Source organism: Solanum stenotomum, chromosome 7 (genome assembly GCF_019186545.1).
Source record: "Solanum stenotomum isolate F172 chromosome 7, ASM1918654v1, whole genome shotgun sequence".
In the NCBI taxonomy this organism is placed as follows: Eukaryota; Viridiplantae; Streptophyta; class Magnoliopsida; order Solanales; family Solanaceae; genus Solanum; species Solanum stenotomum.
In genome coordinates, this window is record NC_064288.1 from 55099030 (window position 1) to 55118976 (window position 19947).

The 19947-nt window shown below is 34.8% G+C and overlaps 1 protein-coding gene across 4 annotated transcripts; it reads right to left on the minus strand.

Annotated features, from left to right (window-relative positions):
* Positions 1–6370: 6370 nt before the first annotated feature.
* Positions 6371–14529, minus strand: LOC125870274 (heterogeneous nuclear ribonucleoprotein Q). Of its 4 annotated transcripts, none has more exons than XM_049550671.1 (9): positions 10839–12194; positions 10645–10761; positions 10316–10456; positions 9921–10091; positions 9234–9441; positions 8952–9139; positions 7620–7705; positions 7216–7272; positions 6371–6573 (listed from the first exon to the last, which is right to left on the minus strand). In XM_049550671.1, the coding sequence occupies exons 1-9, from the start codon at positions 11253–11255 to the stop codon at positions 6504–6506; spliced, it is 1455 nt and encodes a 484-aa protein (XP_049406628.1). In that variant the 5' UTR covers positions 11256–12194; the 3' UTR covers positions 6371–6503. The 4 variants fall into 4 exon arrangements, with proteins under 4 accessions (XP_049406628.1, XP_049406626.1, XP_049406625.1 ...); XM_049550668.1 differs by lacking the exon at positions 6371–6573 and adding an exon at positions 14334–14529 and having other exon boundaries at positions 6904–7272; positions 10839–11870; XM_049550670.1 differs by lacking the exon at positions 6371–6573 and adding an exon at positions 14334–14461 and having other exon boundaries at positions 6904–7272; positions 10839–11291.
* Between the last annotated feature and the right edge of the window lie 5418 nt (positions 14530–19947).

A 19947-nucleotide genomic window follows, 5' to 3' on the forward strand; every position in this document is an offset into this window, starting at 1 on the left:
GGAGCACTCATACTTCTTTTTCTCAAACAACTTTACTAGTACCTCCGTATTTAGTTGGGAAATCTTTACATATATTCACACCATTGTTTCACGCACATTTTCGCATTTACATGCTTTTTTTTAGGAATCGCGCAAATTCCTCAATCTTTTGTGTATTTTCCCATGGATATGTGCCTGGAGCATCAAAAACAATTTTTCTCAGAAAATTTTATGAGTACATCCGTAATGAATTGGCGAACCACTATATATACGCATACCATTTTTTTCGCGTCCATTTCCTTATTTACATGTACTTTTTATGAATCACGCAAATTTCTCAATTTTTGTTTGGATTTGCCCATGAATTTGGTGATCGGAGCGCCCAATTTTTTTCTCAAAAGACTTTATGAGGACCTCCGTATTGAATTAGGGAACCTTCATGTAAACTCACACCATTTTTTTCGAGCTCATTTTGAATTTACAGACCCTTTTTTAGAAATCACATAAATTTCTTAATTTTTCGTGTGTATTACACCATGTATCTGGTGCTCGAAGCACCAAATTTTTTTTCCCCAAAAGCTTTATGAGGACCTCCGTACTGAGATGGGGAACCTTCACGTATACTCACACTATTTTTTTCATGCCCATTTCCGTATCTACAGGCCCTTTTTTAGAAATTGCGCAAATTTCTCAACTTTTCTTCTGTTTTAGCTCATCTCTCTAGTTCCCGGAGCACCTTAACTTTTTTTCTCAAAAAACTTTATGAGTACTTCCGTATTGAGTTGGGTAACCTTCACGTATACTAACATCAGTTTATTTTACGCTCATTTCATCATATATAGGTCCTTTTTTAGGAATCGCACACATTCTCAATTTTTCGTGTGTATTAGCTTATGGATCTGGCGTCCGGAACAACCAAAATTTTTTTCACAAAAAACTTTTTGAGAACCTCCGTGTTAAATTAGGGAACCTTCACGAATACTCACACAATTTTTTTTACACCCATTTTCGCAATTACAGGCCCTATTTTAAGGATTGCGCAATTTATTTTTTTTTGTGTATTAACCCATGGATCTGGCGTCCGAGTATCCAATTTTTTTTTTCAAAAAACTTTATGAGGACCTCTTTATTGAGTTGGGGAACATTTACATATATTCACACTATTTTTTTCGCGCATATTTCCGCATGAACATCCCCTTATTTAGAAATCGCAGAAATTCCTCAACTTTTTGTGTGTATATTATCCCATGGATCTGGCGCCCAGAGCACCCAAATTTTTTTCTCAAAAAAACTTTATGAGGACCTCCATATTGTGTTGGGGAACCTTCACGTATACTTATACCAATTTTTCACGCTCATTTCTGCATTTACATGTTCCTTTTTAGGAAATGCGCAAATTCCTCAATTTTTCGTGTGTTAAGGCCTATGGATTTGGTGCCCGGAGCACCTAAATTTGTTTTCTCAAAAGACTTTATGAGGATCTACGTACTAAGTTGAAGAACCTTCATGTTTACTCACACCATTTTTTCGTGATCATTACCGCATTTACATGTCCTTTTTTAGGAATCGCGCAAATTCCTTATTTTTTTGTGTGTTAACTCCATAAATCTGGCGCTCGGAGCAGCCAAAGTTTTTTCCCCAAAAAATCTTATGAGGACCTCCGTATTGAGTTAAGGAACCTTCACGTATACTCACACCATCTTTTTAGTTCATAGATCAGACTCCCGGAGCACCTTAATGTTTTTTCTCAAAAAACTTTTTGATGACCTCCGTATTGAGTTGGGGAACCATCACTTATATCACACCATTTTTTCGCTCCCATTTCTTCTTTTACAATTCTTTTTTTAGGAATCGCGCAAATTCTTCAATTTTTTGTGTATATTATCCAATGCATCTGACATTCGGAGCAACCACATTTCTTTTCTCAAAAACCTTTATGAAGACCTCTGTATTAAGTTAGAGAACTTTCACGAATATTCACACCATTTTTTTCGCGCCCAATTTCGTATTTACACGCCCTTTTTTAGGAATCGTACAAATTTCTCAATTTTTTTGTGTATTAGCCCACGGATCAGACGCCGGGAGCACCCAAATTTTTTTTCTCAAAAAACATTATAAGGACCTCCGTATTGAGTTAGGGAACCTTTATGTATATTCACACAATTTTTTTCGCGCTGATTTCCACATTTACAGGCCCTTTTTTAGGAATCGCGCAAATTTCCAATTTTTCGTGTGTATTATTATCCCATTGATTTGGCGCCCGGAGCACCCAAATTTTTTTTAGCAAAAATCTTTATGAGGACCTCCGTATTAAAATGGGGAACCTTCACGATCACAATAATTTTTTCGCACCCATTTTCGCATTTACAAGCTTTTTTTAGGAATCGCGAAGATTCTTCAATCTGTTGTGTGTATTATCCCATGGATCTGGTCTCTAGATCACCCAAAAAAAATTCTCAAAAAAATTATGAGGACCTTTGTATTGAGTTGGGGAACCTTCACGTATACTCACACCATTTTTTTCGCGCACATTTCCGCATTTAGAGTCCCATTTTTAGAAATCGCTCAAATTTCTCAATTTTTCGTGTGTATTAGCCCATGAATCTAGCGTCCAGAGCTCCCAATTTTTTTTTCTCAAAAAACTTTATCAGGACCTCCGTATTAAGTTGGGGAACCTTCACGTATAGTCACACCATTTTTTTGCGTCCAGTTTCCTCATTTACAGGCCATTTTTAGGAATCGCGCAAATTCCTCAATTTTTCGTGTGTATTAGCCCATGAATCTTGCGCCCGGAGCACATAAAATTTTTTTCTCAAAAAACTTTATGAGTACCTCCGTACTGAGGTGGCGAACCTTCACGTATACTCGCACCATTTTTTTCGTGGCCATTTCCTCATTTACAAGCCCTATTTTAGAAATTGCGCAAATTTCTCAAATTTTGTTTGTATTAGCGCATTGATTTGGTGCCCGGAGCATCCAAAAAAAATTTCTCAAAAGACTTTAAGAGAACCTCCCTATTGAGTTGGTGAACCTTCATGTATACTTATACTATTTTTTCTCATTTATGCATTTACAGGCCCTTTTTTAGACATCGCATAAATTCCTCAATTTTTCGTGTGTATTACCCCATGTATCTGGTGCCCGGAGTACCAAAATTATTTTCCCCAAAAACTTTATGAGGACCTCCGTATTGAGTTGGGGAACCTTCACGTATACTCACACTATTTTTTTCACGACCATTTCCTTAATCACATGCCCAATTTTAGGAATCGCGCAAATTTCGTAATTTTTCGTGTGTATTAGCCCATGGATTTGGCACCCGTAGCACCCAAACTTTTTTCCTTAGAAAACTTTATGAGGACCTCCGTACTGAGTTGGGCAACCTTCACGTGTACTCACACCATTTTTTTCACGTCCATTTCCACATTTAGAGAACCTCTTTTAGGAATCGCACAAATTTCTCATATTTTTTGTGTGTATTAGCCCATGGATATGTTGCCCGGAGCACCCAAATTTTTTTTATCAAAAAACTTTATGAGGACCTTTGTATTGAGTTCGTGAACCTACACATATACTCACACAATTATTTTCGCGCCCATTTTCTCATTTATAGTCCCTTTTTTAGGAATCACACAAATTTCTGAATTTTTCGTGTGTATTAGTCCATGGATTTGACGGCCGGAGCACCCAAAAAAAAATTCTCAAAAAACTTTATGAGTACCTCCGTATTGAGTTAGGGAACATTCACGTATACTCACACCATTTTTTTTCTTGCCCATTACCGCATTTACAGGCCCTTTTTTAAGAATCGAGCAAATTTTTTAACTTTTCGTGTGTTAATTAGTCAATGGATCTGGCGCTCGGAGCACCCAAATTTTTTTTCTCAAAAAACTTTATGAGGACCTCTGTATTGAATTGGGGAACCTTCACGTATACTCACACCATTTGTTTCACACTCATTACCGCATGTATAGGCCCGTTTTTAGAAATCGTGCAAATTTTTAAATTTTTCATGTGTATTAGCCTATGGATTTGGCGCCTAGAGCACCCAAATTTTTTTCTCAAAAAACCTTATGAGGACCTCTGTGTTGAGTTTGAGATCCTTCACGTATACTCACAACATTTTGTTTGCTTCCATTTCTGCATTTACAAGCCCTATTTTAGAAATCACGCAAATTCCTCAATTTTTCGTGGGTATATTAGCCCATTGATCTGGCGCTCGGAGCACCCAAAACTTTTTTTCTCAAAAAACTTTATGTCGACCTCCGTATTAAGTTGGGGAACCTTCACGAATACTCGCACCATTTCTTCCCGCCCATTTTCGTATTTACAGGCCCTTTTTATGGAATTGTGCAAATTTTCTCAATGCTTTGTGTGTATTTGCCCAAGGATCTGGCATCCGGAGCACCTAAATTTTTTTTCTCAAAAAACGTTATAAGGACCTCGGTATTGAGTTGGGGAACCTTCACATATACTCACACCATTTTTTTACGCCCATTTCCACATTTAAAGGCCCTTGTTTAAGAATTGAGCAAATTTCTCAATTTTTCCTGTGTATTAGCTCATGGATCTGGCGCCCGAAGCACCCAAAAAAAAATTCTCAAAAAATTTTATAAGGATCTTTGTATTGAGTTGGGAACTTTCACGTATACTCACACACTCACATTATTTTTTTCATGCCCATTTCCTCATTTACAAACCTTTTTTTAGGAATCGTGCAAATTCTTCAATTTTTCGTGTGTATTAGCCTATGGATCTGGCGTCCAGAGCACCCAATTTTTTCTCAAAATACTTTATGAGGATCTCTGTATTGAGTTGGGGAACATTCACCTATACTCACACCATTTCTTTTGCTCCCATTTCCTCATTTATAGACACTTTTTTAGGAATCGCGCAGATTTCTCAATTTTTTGTGTGTTAATACCCATGGATCTGACACCCGGAGCACCAAAAAAAAATTTCTCAAAAACTTTATTAGGACATCTGTATTGAGTGGGGGAACCTTGACTTATATTCACATCCTTTCTTTTGCTCCATTTGTGCATTTACAATCCCTTTTTTAAGAATCACGCAAATTTCTTAATTTTTCGTGTGTATGTAATATTCCAAACATAAATCAATAGGGGTAAATGTGTAATTTACTATTTTAATACATGTATAAGTAATATCTACGTAACTTATTCCACCTTTTATCCCGTAGAATTTATACATAGATTCCCTCAGAACTTACACATAAATTTCCTCATAATTTTTGTAGGTAATAATTAATTATGTAGGATTACAAAAAATGCAACCAAACACCGTATAAAATTTAAATATGAATAACTTTTATACAACATTTAAAATCCTATCAACCAAACATGATATAAGTTATATTGACTTTTATACCTTACACAAAACTTAACTAATACTACAACAATAAAATGGCAACATATAAGTTTATCTAGTTTAAAATCACAAGTTCTATATTATATCTCATGGATTTTGTTTTTTTTTTTTTGGTATTAGAATTATCACTAGAATCACAATATAACTTATTCACAAAACAAACGCGTCTTAAGAGTATGGCTCAGTTATCATAAAGTTGGTGAAACTGTATGACTAATGAACACATTTTCCTCACTATACGTTGACAAGTGAAATAGTCGAGGTGTGTGCAAACTTTAACCCAAACAACACCATTCAAATAAATAGAAAATTTTCTAGAGCAAAGATAAATATTTACTCCTACTGAAGTGAAAATAGGGAGCACACGGACTTAGAATCTTACTAAAGCTCCGTGCGGCACTTGACAACTTACTCACTAGTTTTTCAAAATCTTGTAATCTCAAGTATGCCCTTTTGAAACTAAGATCGCTAAGAGAATGAAAAGGAAGACTTAGAAAGATTTGAAAAGTTTAGAAGAAGGCTTTGTATTAAGCTTGGAAGATTGCTTTACACTTGCTTTCTTGGTTGCTTGCTTGGTTGGTGCCTTGTAAATGAGGGGCACCTCTATTTATACTACCTTCTAGGGACTAAAATGTAATTAATATTTACTTTACAAGTCCCTAAACTATTTACACTTTGATCCCTCCCTAAAATCTTCTACTAATTCTAGGAAATTCTAAAGTTTTCCAAGAGAATATCTAGTCCCTCTTCTAGAATTCTCTACACATTTTAGAGAATTCTAAGGCTTTCTTGGAAACTATCTAGGACCTTCCACTGCCTTCTAAGTTATTCTAGAGAATTCTCTAGCCTTATTGAATAATCTAAAGGGTTCTAGAGTCTTCCGAAAACCTCTCCACAACTCTAGACCCTTCCGCCCCTATTCGGACACAAAATTTCACTGTGATGTGGCGGGACGTGACAACAGAGATGTGCAAAAATAAGAGACTTACTTTAACAGAGAATAACAGAATTTGTCAAAGAGAGTAGAGATGAGAGTCAATTCTTTAAACAGGCTACAGATACATCAGTCAAATAGCTTAATTGTCAAAGTTGCAGCAAACATTGTGCTTTATAACATCAACGGCGTTCATTTACACCTAGTATGGGTTGTAACGGGGACGCCCTCTTCCACCACTGTCACCCCGCCTTCCGTCACTTGAACTGCCTCCACCACTACGTCCACCTCGTGATGTTGGAGGAGGAGAATGCATAACTCCTGGTTGTTGCCTGGATGGGAAAGAGAGATCAGAAATAGNCTAGTTTAAAATCACAAGTTATATATTATATCTCATGGACTTCGTTTTTTTTTTATATTATAATTATCACTATAATCACAATATAACTTAATTTACAAAGCAAACGCGTCTTAAGAGTATGGCTCAGTAATCATAAAGTTGGTGAAACTGTATGACTAAGGAACACATTTTCCTCACTACACGTTAACAAGTGAAATAGTCGAGGTGTGTGCAAACTTAACCCCAAACAGCACCATTCAAATAAATAGAAAATTTTCTAGAGCAAAGATAAATATTTACTCCTACCGAAGTGAAAATAAGGAGCACAGAGATGTGCAAAAATAAGAGACTTACTTTAACAGAGAAGAACAGAATTTGTCAAAGAGAGTAGAGATGAGAGTCAATTCTTTAAACAGGCTACAAACACATCAGTCAAATAGCTTAATTGTCAAAGTGACAGCAAACATTGTGCTTTATAACATCAACGGCGTTCATTTACACCTAGTATGGGTTGTAACGGGGACGCCCTCTTCCACCACTGTCACCCCGCCTTCCGTCACTTGAACTGCCTCCACCACTACGTCCACCTCGTGATGTTGGAGGAGGAGAATGCATAACTCCTGGTTGTTGCCTGGATGGGAAAGAGAGATCAGAAATAGTACAACGAAAACAAGCTAAATACCATTGAAGCATTTGAGAACAAGCACTTCTGATGGAACCTAATTAAACACCCTATTACTACTACTATAGTATCTAATGCTTCACTAGAGGTGCGCCTGTCTTTAGATAATATGGCATTAATGGTCTTCTATTTCGTGAATTTCAGCCATGACTCACAATAAATGGAGTTCAGAAAATACAGAAAGAAGTTGTTTTGCTCCTGGACACTAGTTTTCCTTTATATCATAAAATCAGATTGGACTTTTCCATTCATTATCACGCTTTGCGAAGCAACTGATATAGACAGGTTGTACTTACAGGACATATCCAATCCTTCCATCAGGTAAAAGCATCGGCATCATTGCCAAACCACCAGGTGTAGCTCCTCTTCCATAAACCATTGGCTGTGAAGTGAGGAGCACGGAGTGTTAGTAAAGCTGCAGATTCACAAATCTATCTAACCACAAGCTATACAAGAGGATGACAATAAAAGGGCAGTGATTTTCATCTATTTAGATTTAATCAAAACTGAAATCTTGAAATAGGTATTTCTTGGTCTCTGAAAAAACTTGTGCATATGTAATATTAATACATCGGAAACAGGTTATCTCCACGGTTTTTGCTTTACATATTGGACACAGTTGACAACATTGTGTAGATGATAAATCATATTCATCATTAATAGAAGCGCCACACAACTTGCCACAAAATAAACTAACAGACCCTAGCAACTGAATACTTTGCTTACAAGCTACAAATCCACAGTAAACTTATTTAAGATTATTCTTTTATAATGGGAAAATCATTGAGGGCTAGTAGCATGCAGTACGAAACTCAATGGATAATGGGCCCATCCCTTTATACTTCTGCACTAGAATACCAAGCTTTTGTGCAGCAAGATTCGAACCCATTATGTGCGCATAACCTACACATCTCGTGTTGCGCACTCCGCTATGCTAAAGCCAAGGGGATCAAATGTTAAAAATTATCCAAACAACGAATATCTTTTTTCTTTTACTTTGTTGGGATGGGTGGGGCAGGTATCAATCACTGAATATTATGGTTCAACAACGTGATAATTAAAGGTGATAAGAAGAAACAAAGTAGACCTAATATCACGTGGAGCAAAGTTGCCTCAAAAAAACTTCTTTCCGAAGGTTAAGATTTAAGTTGTCCCAAAAACCAAATAACCGCTCATGATCAATGTAAACTAAGTTAAGAATACAGCAGAAGAAAAAAAATTACATATGCAAATGATATATATATAAACGTTATTAACTCATTGGGATTAAAACTCCATTTGTACACTTCAACTATGCCTAGGTACTATTGCGGAGTCTTTCCTTTGGAAGACACATCTCCATGAAGAAAAAAAATTACATATGCAAATGATACATATATAAACGTTATTAACTCATTAAAACTCCATTTGTACACTTCACTATGCCTAGGTACTATTCCGGAGTCTTTCCTTGGAAGACACACATCTCCATGTAGGGAGAAGTGTAGTTTTCAAAACTATGTATTTTTACAAGACAAATATTTAGTATTAAAATGTAATGACCTAAATATAACAAAATTTATGAAAAGATAAGAACATCAGCGGCAAACACAAGCATTCACTATCAAAGCCATGAAAAAAGCTCTTACTTGGGCTACACCTGGACCACCATATCCTGCACCAAAACCTGCACCTAGCGCACCATAAGGGGTTCCCATCATGCCATATCCAATACGAGGAGGGTAAGTTGGAAGTGTGGCTCCCTTTTGTGAGCTTGATCCTCCTGAAGATTTTTGATCTACCTGAGGCTTTGCAAGTGAACACTCCAGAATTTTCCCTGATCCAAAAGAGCAGCAATGCATCAGTGTCACTATACATTTTGTTGTATGAAGTGAACTCCAATCCAAAGAAAGAAGTGGAAACAGATATACCATCTATTTCATATTTCTCAGTGTTCTTCAGGGCCCTCATAGCACTTGACCTATCAGCAAAGTGAACAAAGCCATATCTGCTCTGTTCTTGCCCTGGTTTAGCTGGAGGAAGAACTACTTTCGTAATTTTCCCATGATGTTCAAACAACTCTCTTAGCTTGTCTTGGTTAATGTGTTTGGGCAAGTTCTTCACATACACTGCCTTAACCTATAGAGTTCCAAAGGAGACAAAACATGATGCTTACATTATAATTCCACATCTTCAGGCATTTGCCAATTAACCAAGCTGGACCATATTGCAGTGTTTTATGCACCAAACAATAAACCATTCTTAAGGGAATATAGCTACTTGGTAGTACATCAACTTAGGATAAAATACCCCAAATGAAATCCCTAAAGCAAAGAAGAATACATATATGCCCAAAAGCATTGTATGTTAATCAGTTGGAACTACGACAATATTTTAGTCCTTTTAGTTATGGGGTTTGGGTGAAGGGGGAGCTTTGCAGGAGAAGAAATGTTCACAGATATATTCCTTGTTGGAAAGAGACTTTACCAACATATAACCCAGAAGAATTATGTTGAATAGAAATCACCATATGTGCGAGTATCTTAAGAAAGCACCCTGCAGCATATTAGTTTGTATGCAGAGGAAAGATAAAATTAGCAAGAGTTCTAAAGTAGAACCTGTGAAGAAGCAGTTTCAGCATTTTTGGGATCAGCCCAGCTAACAGTTGGTGCATTATCATCAAGCTTAAAATCTGAATTTGACATCTCTTGTCTTGAATACTCTGCACATGCATGATTGTAATATTCTATAAAAGCGAATCCACGATTTTTACCGGAATTCAGAGGATCCTGCATCATAAAAGTAGAAAAAAATGTTAAAGCAACAAAATAGTTTTTTCTTGCATATATAGAGAGAGGGAACGGGGGGTTAATTTTCTTTCCATGAACAGGATATAATTGGAAGAGTAACTAACGTGGAGCAGTATATGTACACCTAATGCCAATAAAGAACTGTACCAAAAGGTGAGAAAATGGACTAAATAAACATATGTCAAAAAAAAGTCAGGTTCTACCTTCACTAACTCAATAGTAATAACCCCAGGCCCTACATTTGTTACAGCTGTCCTCATGTCTTCCTCTCCCCAGGTTCTAGGAACATTACCAATGAATAACTTATGTTTAGCTTGAGCTGGAGAACATTTGACCCTTTTTCCCTGATACAGAAACAGCTGTGTTAGAGAATCCAAAGAGTTGGAAACAAGAAAACAGATGAATTACCATTCACTTTCAGAAATGCACATCAGGACTGTAAACTGTAAAATAAATGATTTGAATAAACAAGGAAGGATGAGAGACAACAAAAAAGCACAGAACCAGTTGAGAAATTTAGCATTTTACGTACCTTCAGCTCAGTGTTGTTGAGCTCTTTAATAGCCTTGGATGCCAATTCCTTGTTTCTATAGGTAACAAATGCATATCCTTTGTTCTGAGTTGAGTCCTTCCCTTTCATTATTCTTACCTGGCATTTTCATGCATGTCATCCGTTAAAATTGGGATACCAATAAAGAACAGATAATGAACAAGAAAAGAATTTACCTCTGTAACTTCCCCAATTGTCTCACAAAATTCCCTCACATCTGCCTCAGAAACATCATGAGTAACACCACCTATGTACACTTCTGAACCATGAGGAGGAAGGGCGAGGAGCTCAGCATGCTTTTTCTCCATATCCTCAGCATCTGCATCAACTTTCATTTTTACATCCTCTGACCCCTTTCCTTCACCAGTTCCATCACTTCCATTTTCCTCCTCCTCCTCCTCTTCTTCTTCTTCCACCTCCTCTTCGACCTCCTCTTCTTCTTCCTCTTCCATTTCCACCTCTTCTTCTACCTCTTCATACTCAATCTCTTCCTCTTCTTCATTATCACCTTCAAAGTCAACATGCTCTTCGGTCTCAACAGGTTTCTCAGGTTCAGATTTAATAGCTGCAGCACTGGCCCTTGTTCTCGGCATCTTATATTTCTAGGAAGATAATCTGGCGCTGCAACTCTGATGGAACCACAGAAGCCGGAAGCATTTGCAAAAGAAAGAAGAAAAATGTGGACAGGCTGAACCAAAATGAAAGGCCAAGAGGATTTCCAGAGTAAAGAATATCTCAATTGAACTTGTTCCATGAGAAATGGCCAAGGAGTTCCAATGTCAATTTTCAGTAAAAGGCTGACTAAATTTTACCAATACAAACAAAGACAGGCAAGAGAAGAATACTGAATGACTATCAAGAGGGTAATATCCTCCATCAGGTGCAAAAACAATGAACCAATGAATTCCATAAAAGGTAGATACTGATTGATTTCTGAAGGAAAGTCAGCCTTTAGTTTAAACTATAATTAGGACCAATGCATTCATAACAATGGAACAAGGAAAAGAAAGAAAAATAAAAGAATACAAGGAAAGAGAAAAAGAGAGAGGAGAGGAGATTATGAAAGGCTTAATCTATCCCCAGGCAATAGCAGGGAAAATAGAATGCTTAATGGGATGTTCATCAAGGTTTAGATCCCACCAGACCCCTCCCCATAAAACATAATTCCAGTTCCAAAATACATGTCCCATTCTGTAAGTGAGACCTCCCTGCAGTAAATTAATGGATATACAGTGAATGTACTGATAGAGGAGCAACCTCGACTGCACTTTTTAGAAAACCATTGCTCAATATCAGAACAGTCCGCGAGTCGTTTACTACCATTAGAGTTAAAACTTGACCTCAAGAAGCAGATTAATTCATAGCTAGCTTAAGCAGAAGTCTAATATGCCTCTTAATGATGTTAGACTGTGAATATTAATAGTACACAAATCTGATAGCTTACACCCATGAGCTTGAATAATCGGTTAAAAAGTGAGATCAACCATTGAAGGCAATAACTAAGAAATACACGTCACTGATGTCCTTTTTTTTTGGGAGGGTGGTGGACAAATCCAAATATTCCTTTGATGCGTATGTCACTAAGTTGACTGGTGACACAATAAATTCCATTTGCAAAGTCGAGACCAGTTAAGAAATCTCAGCCAGTGATCACTGAGTTTCTTTCTCCAACTATATTTTCTAGTGGAAAGCACACAAGAGGAGCTCAAAAGTACAGAACTACTTGTCCACTACATTAAACCTAAGCTTGTTTTTTAGGATGGTAACAGTAAACCAAAGCTTTTTTATTAGAAATCAAAACCATTTTTGCTCGAAATTCCAACGTTTAGAACATAATTATTATCTCCCAAGTTCAGTAGCATCACGATCATGCAGTCTTAACTACTTCACCAGCAATTGGTTTATCACTAAATTTCATAATATTTCCTTTCTATATACTCCCTGTCCCAATTTATATGCTCACTTTTCTTTTAAGTCAACCCCAAAAGAATGACGCATTTCAATATTCAGTAACAATTTAACTTTAGAGTACCTATTTTACCCTTAATAAAATGACTTATAGCCACACCAACATCTATAACTTGTTTTAGACTACAGATTTCAAAAGTATTTCTTTTTCCTTAAACTTCGTGCCAAGTCAAACTACCTCACATTGGGACGGAGGAAGCCTTGAGCTCTACAGCTTAAGGTGAATTCTCAACTATTCAATACATCAATTCTTGAACATTTAAGAACTGAGAAGCATTCTATGTTGGGAAAGGGACAGGAAAGCTAGAACAAATAGAACCTTGTCGAAAAGTAGCCAGAGTCTTTCGCCTAAAATAGATAGATAGATGAGATGAAAGAGTATAAGGTGAGAACAATGCATCTGGATCATGCATTGCCCCTAAGTTAAGAACACTATTTTGTGGTCTTCGAAAATACATGATATAATAAGTGATTTTGAAGTCCAAACTAGGTATATTTGTATGATGGAAAACATTTTCTGGTGCTTAATTGCCTGAAAATATTTTTTCACCAAAAGGAAAGAAACTGACTTCCTTAATCTATGTGTGGATATCATTGTTCTACCCAACTGTTTCAACTGTTAACTTCAAATCACTACTCTAACCAGCATTTCGACATTATTATCAATCTTTTATAATTTATCTTCATCAAAATATGCAACTTGCTACAAGGATAATCATCCATGTTTAATAAATATGTTTTCTTTCCACACATCAGCTAAACACAGAAAACATTTCAAGAAAACAGTTTTCCAAAACATCACCTATTTCTTAAAAAATGTCTGCTGTCGTACCACTGCAGTTTTAGAACAATTAGTCTGTAAGAGTCTAAAAACAGAAAAGTACTAATATGGTGCAATGAATTCCCATCCTCCTACTACCTTCCTAGACCAATCCAAGAGCAGAATAGCTTGATAGCTTATTTTTTTGAGAAAAAAAATAAGCTCTTTTATTACAAATTCTAGTTCAAAGAAATTTTAAATATTGAACTTTATTTTATCCAAGAAGATGCTCCAACATAAAATCAAGAATATTTCAGTGTACTATACATCCTGGAAACCCAATTCCGCACTCTTCCCAAACATATACCTTTCAACAATGACAACAATCCACCATTAACCACTTATTTTCAACAAAGCACCTCAACTATTCCACATAATACCTACCACCTCCCACCAGCAACATCTAGTTTTTTTTGTCTTCGCGGTGATTTCAACCTGAAACTTCAGGGTGTTCAATCCACTTCATTAACCACTAAGCCACACCCTTGGGTGTCCCACTTAATGCCTAATGTCTCAATTTTCACCTATCAGCAAACTAACCCACATCTATGTTCTCCTTTAAGGTTAAAAAAAACCCACATTATTGTGCTACAGTCTCAATATATCCTCTCTAACTCATTTAACCTCTAAAGCAGCAAAAATCAAGCTTATTCAAGGAAACAAAACAACAACATAAATCCACAGGTCATTTCAAACAGATCCATGTACGTATATCCACAAAAATTCGATATCCAGTTGCATCGCAAAGAACAAAACAAAACTAATCCGTATAAACCGCAAAAAGGGTTCCCGAAAATAGCAGAAAAATGCTGAATTGCATATCAAACAAACATAAAACATAATTTAACAAGAAGTACTGCAAAACAGAAGAAGTAATTGTTACCCTGAGTTGAAATTGAGGACCCTTTTTCCTTCTTCAACTATGGAAGCAAAAGCGAAAATCGACAGCTAATTTTAGTTTCTCTGAAAGTAAATTTCTGCTCTCTCTCTCACTCTCTTTGTGGGGTATTATATAAAAAAAAAAACCTAGATTGGTTAGGGTTTTGATTTGGGGATTTTTATTTTGCTTTTTCTATATTCCTATTTAGTCCTTATATTTCTTTTGTCCTAAGTAAAAATCTTCGAGGGTATTTATATCATTACATATATCTAGTATCTAGTGTGAACATGTGGTGACACAAGGATAATCTTTTTAATTTTCTTTTGTATATTGAAGGAAGAAATTTTTTATATAAATATATATTATTGTTTCAAACACCCACAAAATTAAATTTTCTTTCAAATACCCATTTGAAATAGAGTTTTTCTATAACCGAAACTAACATCTAAAGCCAAAATTATTTATGAACGTTCAAAGTTTCTAATATTTACAAGCACACTAGTGTCTGGTAAAATGGCCAGAATGCTTTACTTCAAATATTAAATGATACAAAATCGGTGGCATTTGAAAGATAACTCATTGACCTACAATTTCATGTGTCATGGCTCACATAATTCATTACGTACTAAAAGATATGGTAGTATACATTGCTTGCCTTCAAGAGAGGCACACATTGATTGCACGTAGTTTTTTGACAAAAAAAATTTGTGGGTGTTTGTGATGATTTAACAAATTATGTGTTAGTTCGAATGGGTAATTATAGGTATTTATAAGTTCAAATGAGGTATGGACAGTGAAATAGTGTTTTTCTATACATGAAACTAACATCTAAAGCCAAAATTATGAATGTTCGAAGTTTCTCATATTTACAACTACACTAGTCTCTCGTAAAATGGTCATAATGTTTTACTTCAAACATTAAATGATACAAAATCAGTGGCATTTGAAAGAAAACTCATTGACCTACAATTTCATATGTCATGGCTCACCTAATTCATTACGTACTAAAAGATATGGTAGTATACATTGTTTGCCTTCAAGAGAGGCACACATTGATTGCATGGAGTTTTTTGACCAAAATTTTTGTGGGTATTTGTGATGATTTAATAAATTATATGTGTTAGTTCGAATGGGTAATAATAGGTATTTATAAGTTCAAATGAGGTATGGACCGTGAAATAGAGTTTTTCTATACCCAAAAATAATATCTACAACCAAAATTATGAACGTTCGAAGTTTCTCTTATTTACAACTACACTAGTCTCTAGTAAAATGGTCGTAATGCTTTACTTCAAACATTAAATGATACAAAATTGGTGTCATTTGAAATAAAACTCATCGACCTACAATTTCATATGTCATGACTCACCTAATTCATTACGTACTAAAAGATATGGTAGTATACATTGTTTGCCTTCAAGAGAGGCACACATTGATTGCATGTAGTTTTATGACCAAAATTATTTGTGGGTGTTTGTGTCGATTTAATAAATTATGTGTGTTTGTTCGAATGAGTAATTATCAGTATTTTTTATTTCAAATGAGGTACGAACCGTGAAATAAAGTTTTTCTATTCCCGAAACTAACATCGAAAGCTAAAATTATGAACGTTCGAAGTTTCTCTTATTTACAACTACACTAGTCTTTGGTAAAATGGTCATAATGCTTTACTTCAAACATTAGATGATACAAAATCGGTGGCATTTGAAAGAAAACTCATTGACCTACAATTTCTTATGTCATGGCTCACCTAATTCATTACATACTTAGAGATATGGTAGTATACATTGTTTGTTATTACGGTCAAATCACACAAGCAAGTGCATGTGGTCGTTCAAGTATTAAAGTGACTCTTTTTGAGAGTCGAGTATCGTACCCACAGGGACTTACGCTTAGAATTACTTAACTTCTCTAACTTTCAGTTAAACACAAGTGTATTCAAGATTTCAAAAGTGATTTAGTTTCTACTTCTAAGATTATAACAAAATGTAACAAAAGCGATTCAATTTCAAGGGTTTAAAAGCAGTAATTGGGTAAAGTCCAAGGCTGCAGCTTTTATTAGGAATCATGCAATCAATATCATTTATATGGGTGATTATCAGCAATAGAATCAATGAATCACAAGGTTAAATGTATGATCATGGTCTCCCGACCTCTAATCACCTACGATAAATAACACTCTAACTACATCGTTGAGCGGGGATATGATGGATTAAGTACCGAGCACTATGATTTCTTCATATATGGTGACCCAAGCATGGTTTCTAGGTATATCTCTATCCAAGATACAAATTAACCCTAGTTATTTAGAATTAATCATGTTCCTTATGTCCCACGTTCTATCCTCTTATTTCTCTCCCGAGTTCAATTTGGACAATGTATTTATTTCAATGGTGAATCACGAAATACGAAAAGCAAGAACATAAGAAAAATTCATATGATAATTGACATTAACCCAATAAAACAAAATTAATAGATTACAATCATCATGTAGCCATAACCCTAGAACTAGGGTATTTAGCTACTCATAATCCAAGAAGCGATCAAACAATGTTCAAATAACATACAAAGATCGAAAGGAAAAGAGTTTAGGGAAGAACCCTAAAAATGGTGAAAATGTTCTCCCAAGTCGTCGTTCTTCAAAACCCAGAAAAGGAATAATTAATAAAATAAAATAATGACCTATTTATACTAAAAGTCGAAACGACCAAAACTGGGCACAAAGAGAGAGACGCGGAGGCAATCTCTGATTTTGTTTTGAGATAATTTTCTCTTCTCCGCGACGTGGGAGCTACATGGACCATTCTGCCTAAATCTTGATTTCGCGAATTAAATTATCATTTCTCTCCGCGACGAGGAGAGGATACAAATATGCCTTAAGTGACATTCCTCCAGCTTCTTCTTTGCCCTCTTTTGCCTCGGATCTTTTGTGTTCCTCCATTTTCGAGCTCGTTTCTCCAATTAAGCTTACCTACACAACAAATCATGTTGGTTAGCTCATAGACAACCAAAAGACTCAACAAAACTATAAACAAACACATATTGAATTCAAATTAAGCTTAAATACGGGCATAATTAGTTTTCTAGGCATATAAATATGCCTAAGATCATTTACCTTCAAGAGAGGCACACATTGATTTGCATGTAGTTTTTTTACCAAAATATTTTGTGGGTGTTTTTGTTGATTTAATAAATTATGTGTGTTAGTTCAAATGGACAATTATAGGTATTTATAAGTTCAAATGAGGTATGGACCGTGAAATAGAGTTTTTCTATACCCGAAACTAACATCTAGAGTCAAAATTATGAACGTTTGAAGTTTCTCTTATTTACAACTACACTAGCATCTGGTAATATGGTCATAATGCTTTACTTCAAACATTTAATGATACAAAATCGGTGGCATTTGAAAGACAACTCATTGACCTACAATTTCATATGTCATGGCTCACCTAATTCATTACGTACTTAAAGATATGGTAGGTACATTGTTTGCCTTCAAGAAAGGCACACATTGATTGCATGTAGTATTTTGACCATCACAAACACCCACAAAAAAATTTGGTAAAAAAACTACATGCAATCAATGTGTGTCTCTCTTGAAGGCAAACAATGTATACTACCATATCTTTTAGTACGTAATGAATTAGGTGAGTCATGACATATGAAATTGTAGGTAAATGAATTTTCTTTCAAATGCCATCAATTTTGTATCATTTAATGTTTGAAGTAATGCATTAATGACCATTTTACCAGAGACTAGTGTAGTTGTAAATAAGAGAAACTTCGAACGTTCATAATCTTGGCTTTAGATGTTAGTTTCGGATGTAGAAAAACTCTATTTCACGGTCCATACCTCATTTGAACCTATAATTACCCATTAGAACTAACACACATAATTAATTAAATCATCACAAACACCCACAAAAAATTTTGGTCAAAAAACTACATGCAATCAATGTGTGCCTCTCTTGAAGGCAAACAATGTATACTACCATATCTTTTAGTACGTAATGAATTAGGTGAGTCATGACATATGAAATTGTAGGTCAATGAGTTTTTTTTTTCAAATGCCACCAATTTTGTATCATTTAATGTTTGAAGTAAAACATTATGACCATTTTACCAGAGACTAGTGTAGTTATAAATAAAAGAAACTTCGAATGTTCATAATTTTGGCTTTAGATGTTAGTTTCGGGTATACAAAAACTCCATTTCGAATTGGTATTGTGACTATTTTAGCTAGACTGTATTGTTTGCGGCTGTTTAATAACATTTTTATTGTTTGACTGTATCGTATTGTTTGTAATTTATAAATTTACTAAAATGTCCTTAATTATTCTAAGATAGGAGATTTGATTGGGATTAAATAATATAGGGTAAAGGATAAAATAGTATTATGAAATATTAAGTAAGGATATAATTGGAAAAAGAAATTAAGTAACAATGAGAACACACCAAAACGGTTGTTACATAAAATGGAGGTTTTCATTGTTATGTAACAATGAAATTTAATAATACAATACATTTTAAATAACAACCGAAACAAACATTGTATGTATGGTAACAATACAATACAATACAATGGGTAACAATGATCAAAACAGAGTATTAATGTCACACCTACAACTTATCGAGAATGTGATTTTATAGAGAGTGTTTTTTTTATTAGGATTATTATTATTAGTCTCCTACTAGATTATTCTTCGATTTCAGTTTTACTATGGTTTTTTTTATTTCTTTTGCTTCGATTATCGAATTACTTGTTGTCTGTTATAGTACTCTCTTTGCAGTATGACTTTTATATTGTGTTATTTGCTTTACATTCTTGATTATTAATATGCATAACTTGAGTTGAGGATCTATCAAAAAATGATCTTTCTATTTTCATAAGACTATGTACACATGATTATCTTTCCTAATCCTCACTTATAGAAACACAAGATATGTTGTTCACACGATGTCCTAGTACTTGATTTTTGAATTGATTTGAAAGCATGCTGAAAAATTTTATTTCATATAAAAGATGATTTCATTCTCAAAACTCGAATCAAAAGTAAACGGTGGTGTTATTGGTTGTGAAAAATGTTATTGACTCGTGCATATGTTTTATTGATGAGTGATCAAGTAATAATCACATTACTTAAATGTGCACAAGAACCCTCCCAAAGTTGAGAAAATACTTGTTTAGGATAAAATTAATGTAAATAATTAAAAACATTAGCTACTAAAATTACAAACCATGCGTATCTTTTAAAGAACTTTAATTATTTAAACATAAATTATTAAAAACAAAGTACGAACTAGCACAATTATAATAATTTCTCGAATCATATAAAATGAGAAATACTGAACTTTCATAGGTAATTATGATACAAAAGGCAATTTAAATTTATGTTATTTGAAGTTAGGGGGAGGAACTTAATGACAAAACATAAACAATTTGCAAAGACCTAAATAGTAATTAAAAAGGGTTTAATATGCACTTGCATACTTCAATCATGACTAGTGATCTTTTTCTTAAAATACAAAAATATCAAGTGAAGTATTGTTTATAAAGAATTTTAAGAAAAAAATATCATGGGGCTTCTAATAGTAGATAGAATTTTAGTGTTCA

What these genes read in the sequence shown, in the direction of transcription:
- LOC125870274 (XM_049550669.1), bottom strand. Translation starts at nt 11,255, where the DNA reads ATGCCGAGAACAAGGGCCAGTGCTGCAGCTATTAAATCTGAACCTGAG. An exon ending in TGAGAAATATGAAATAGATG is followed by an intron (nt 9,140 to 9,233) that starts GTATATCTGTTT and finishes CTTTTGGATCAG; the next exon opens with GGAAAATTCTGGAGTGTTCA. An exon ending in GGAAGGATTGGATATGTCCT is followed by an intron (nt 6,634 to 7,619) that starts GTAAGTACAACC and finishes TTTCCCATCCAG; the next exon opens with GCAACAACCAGGAGTTATGC.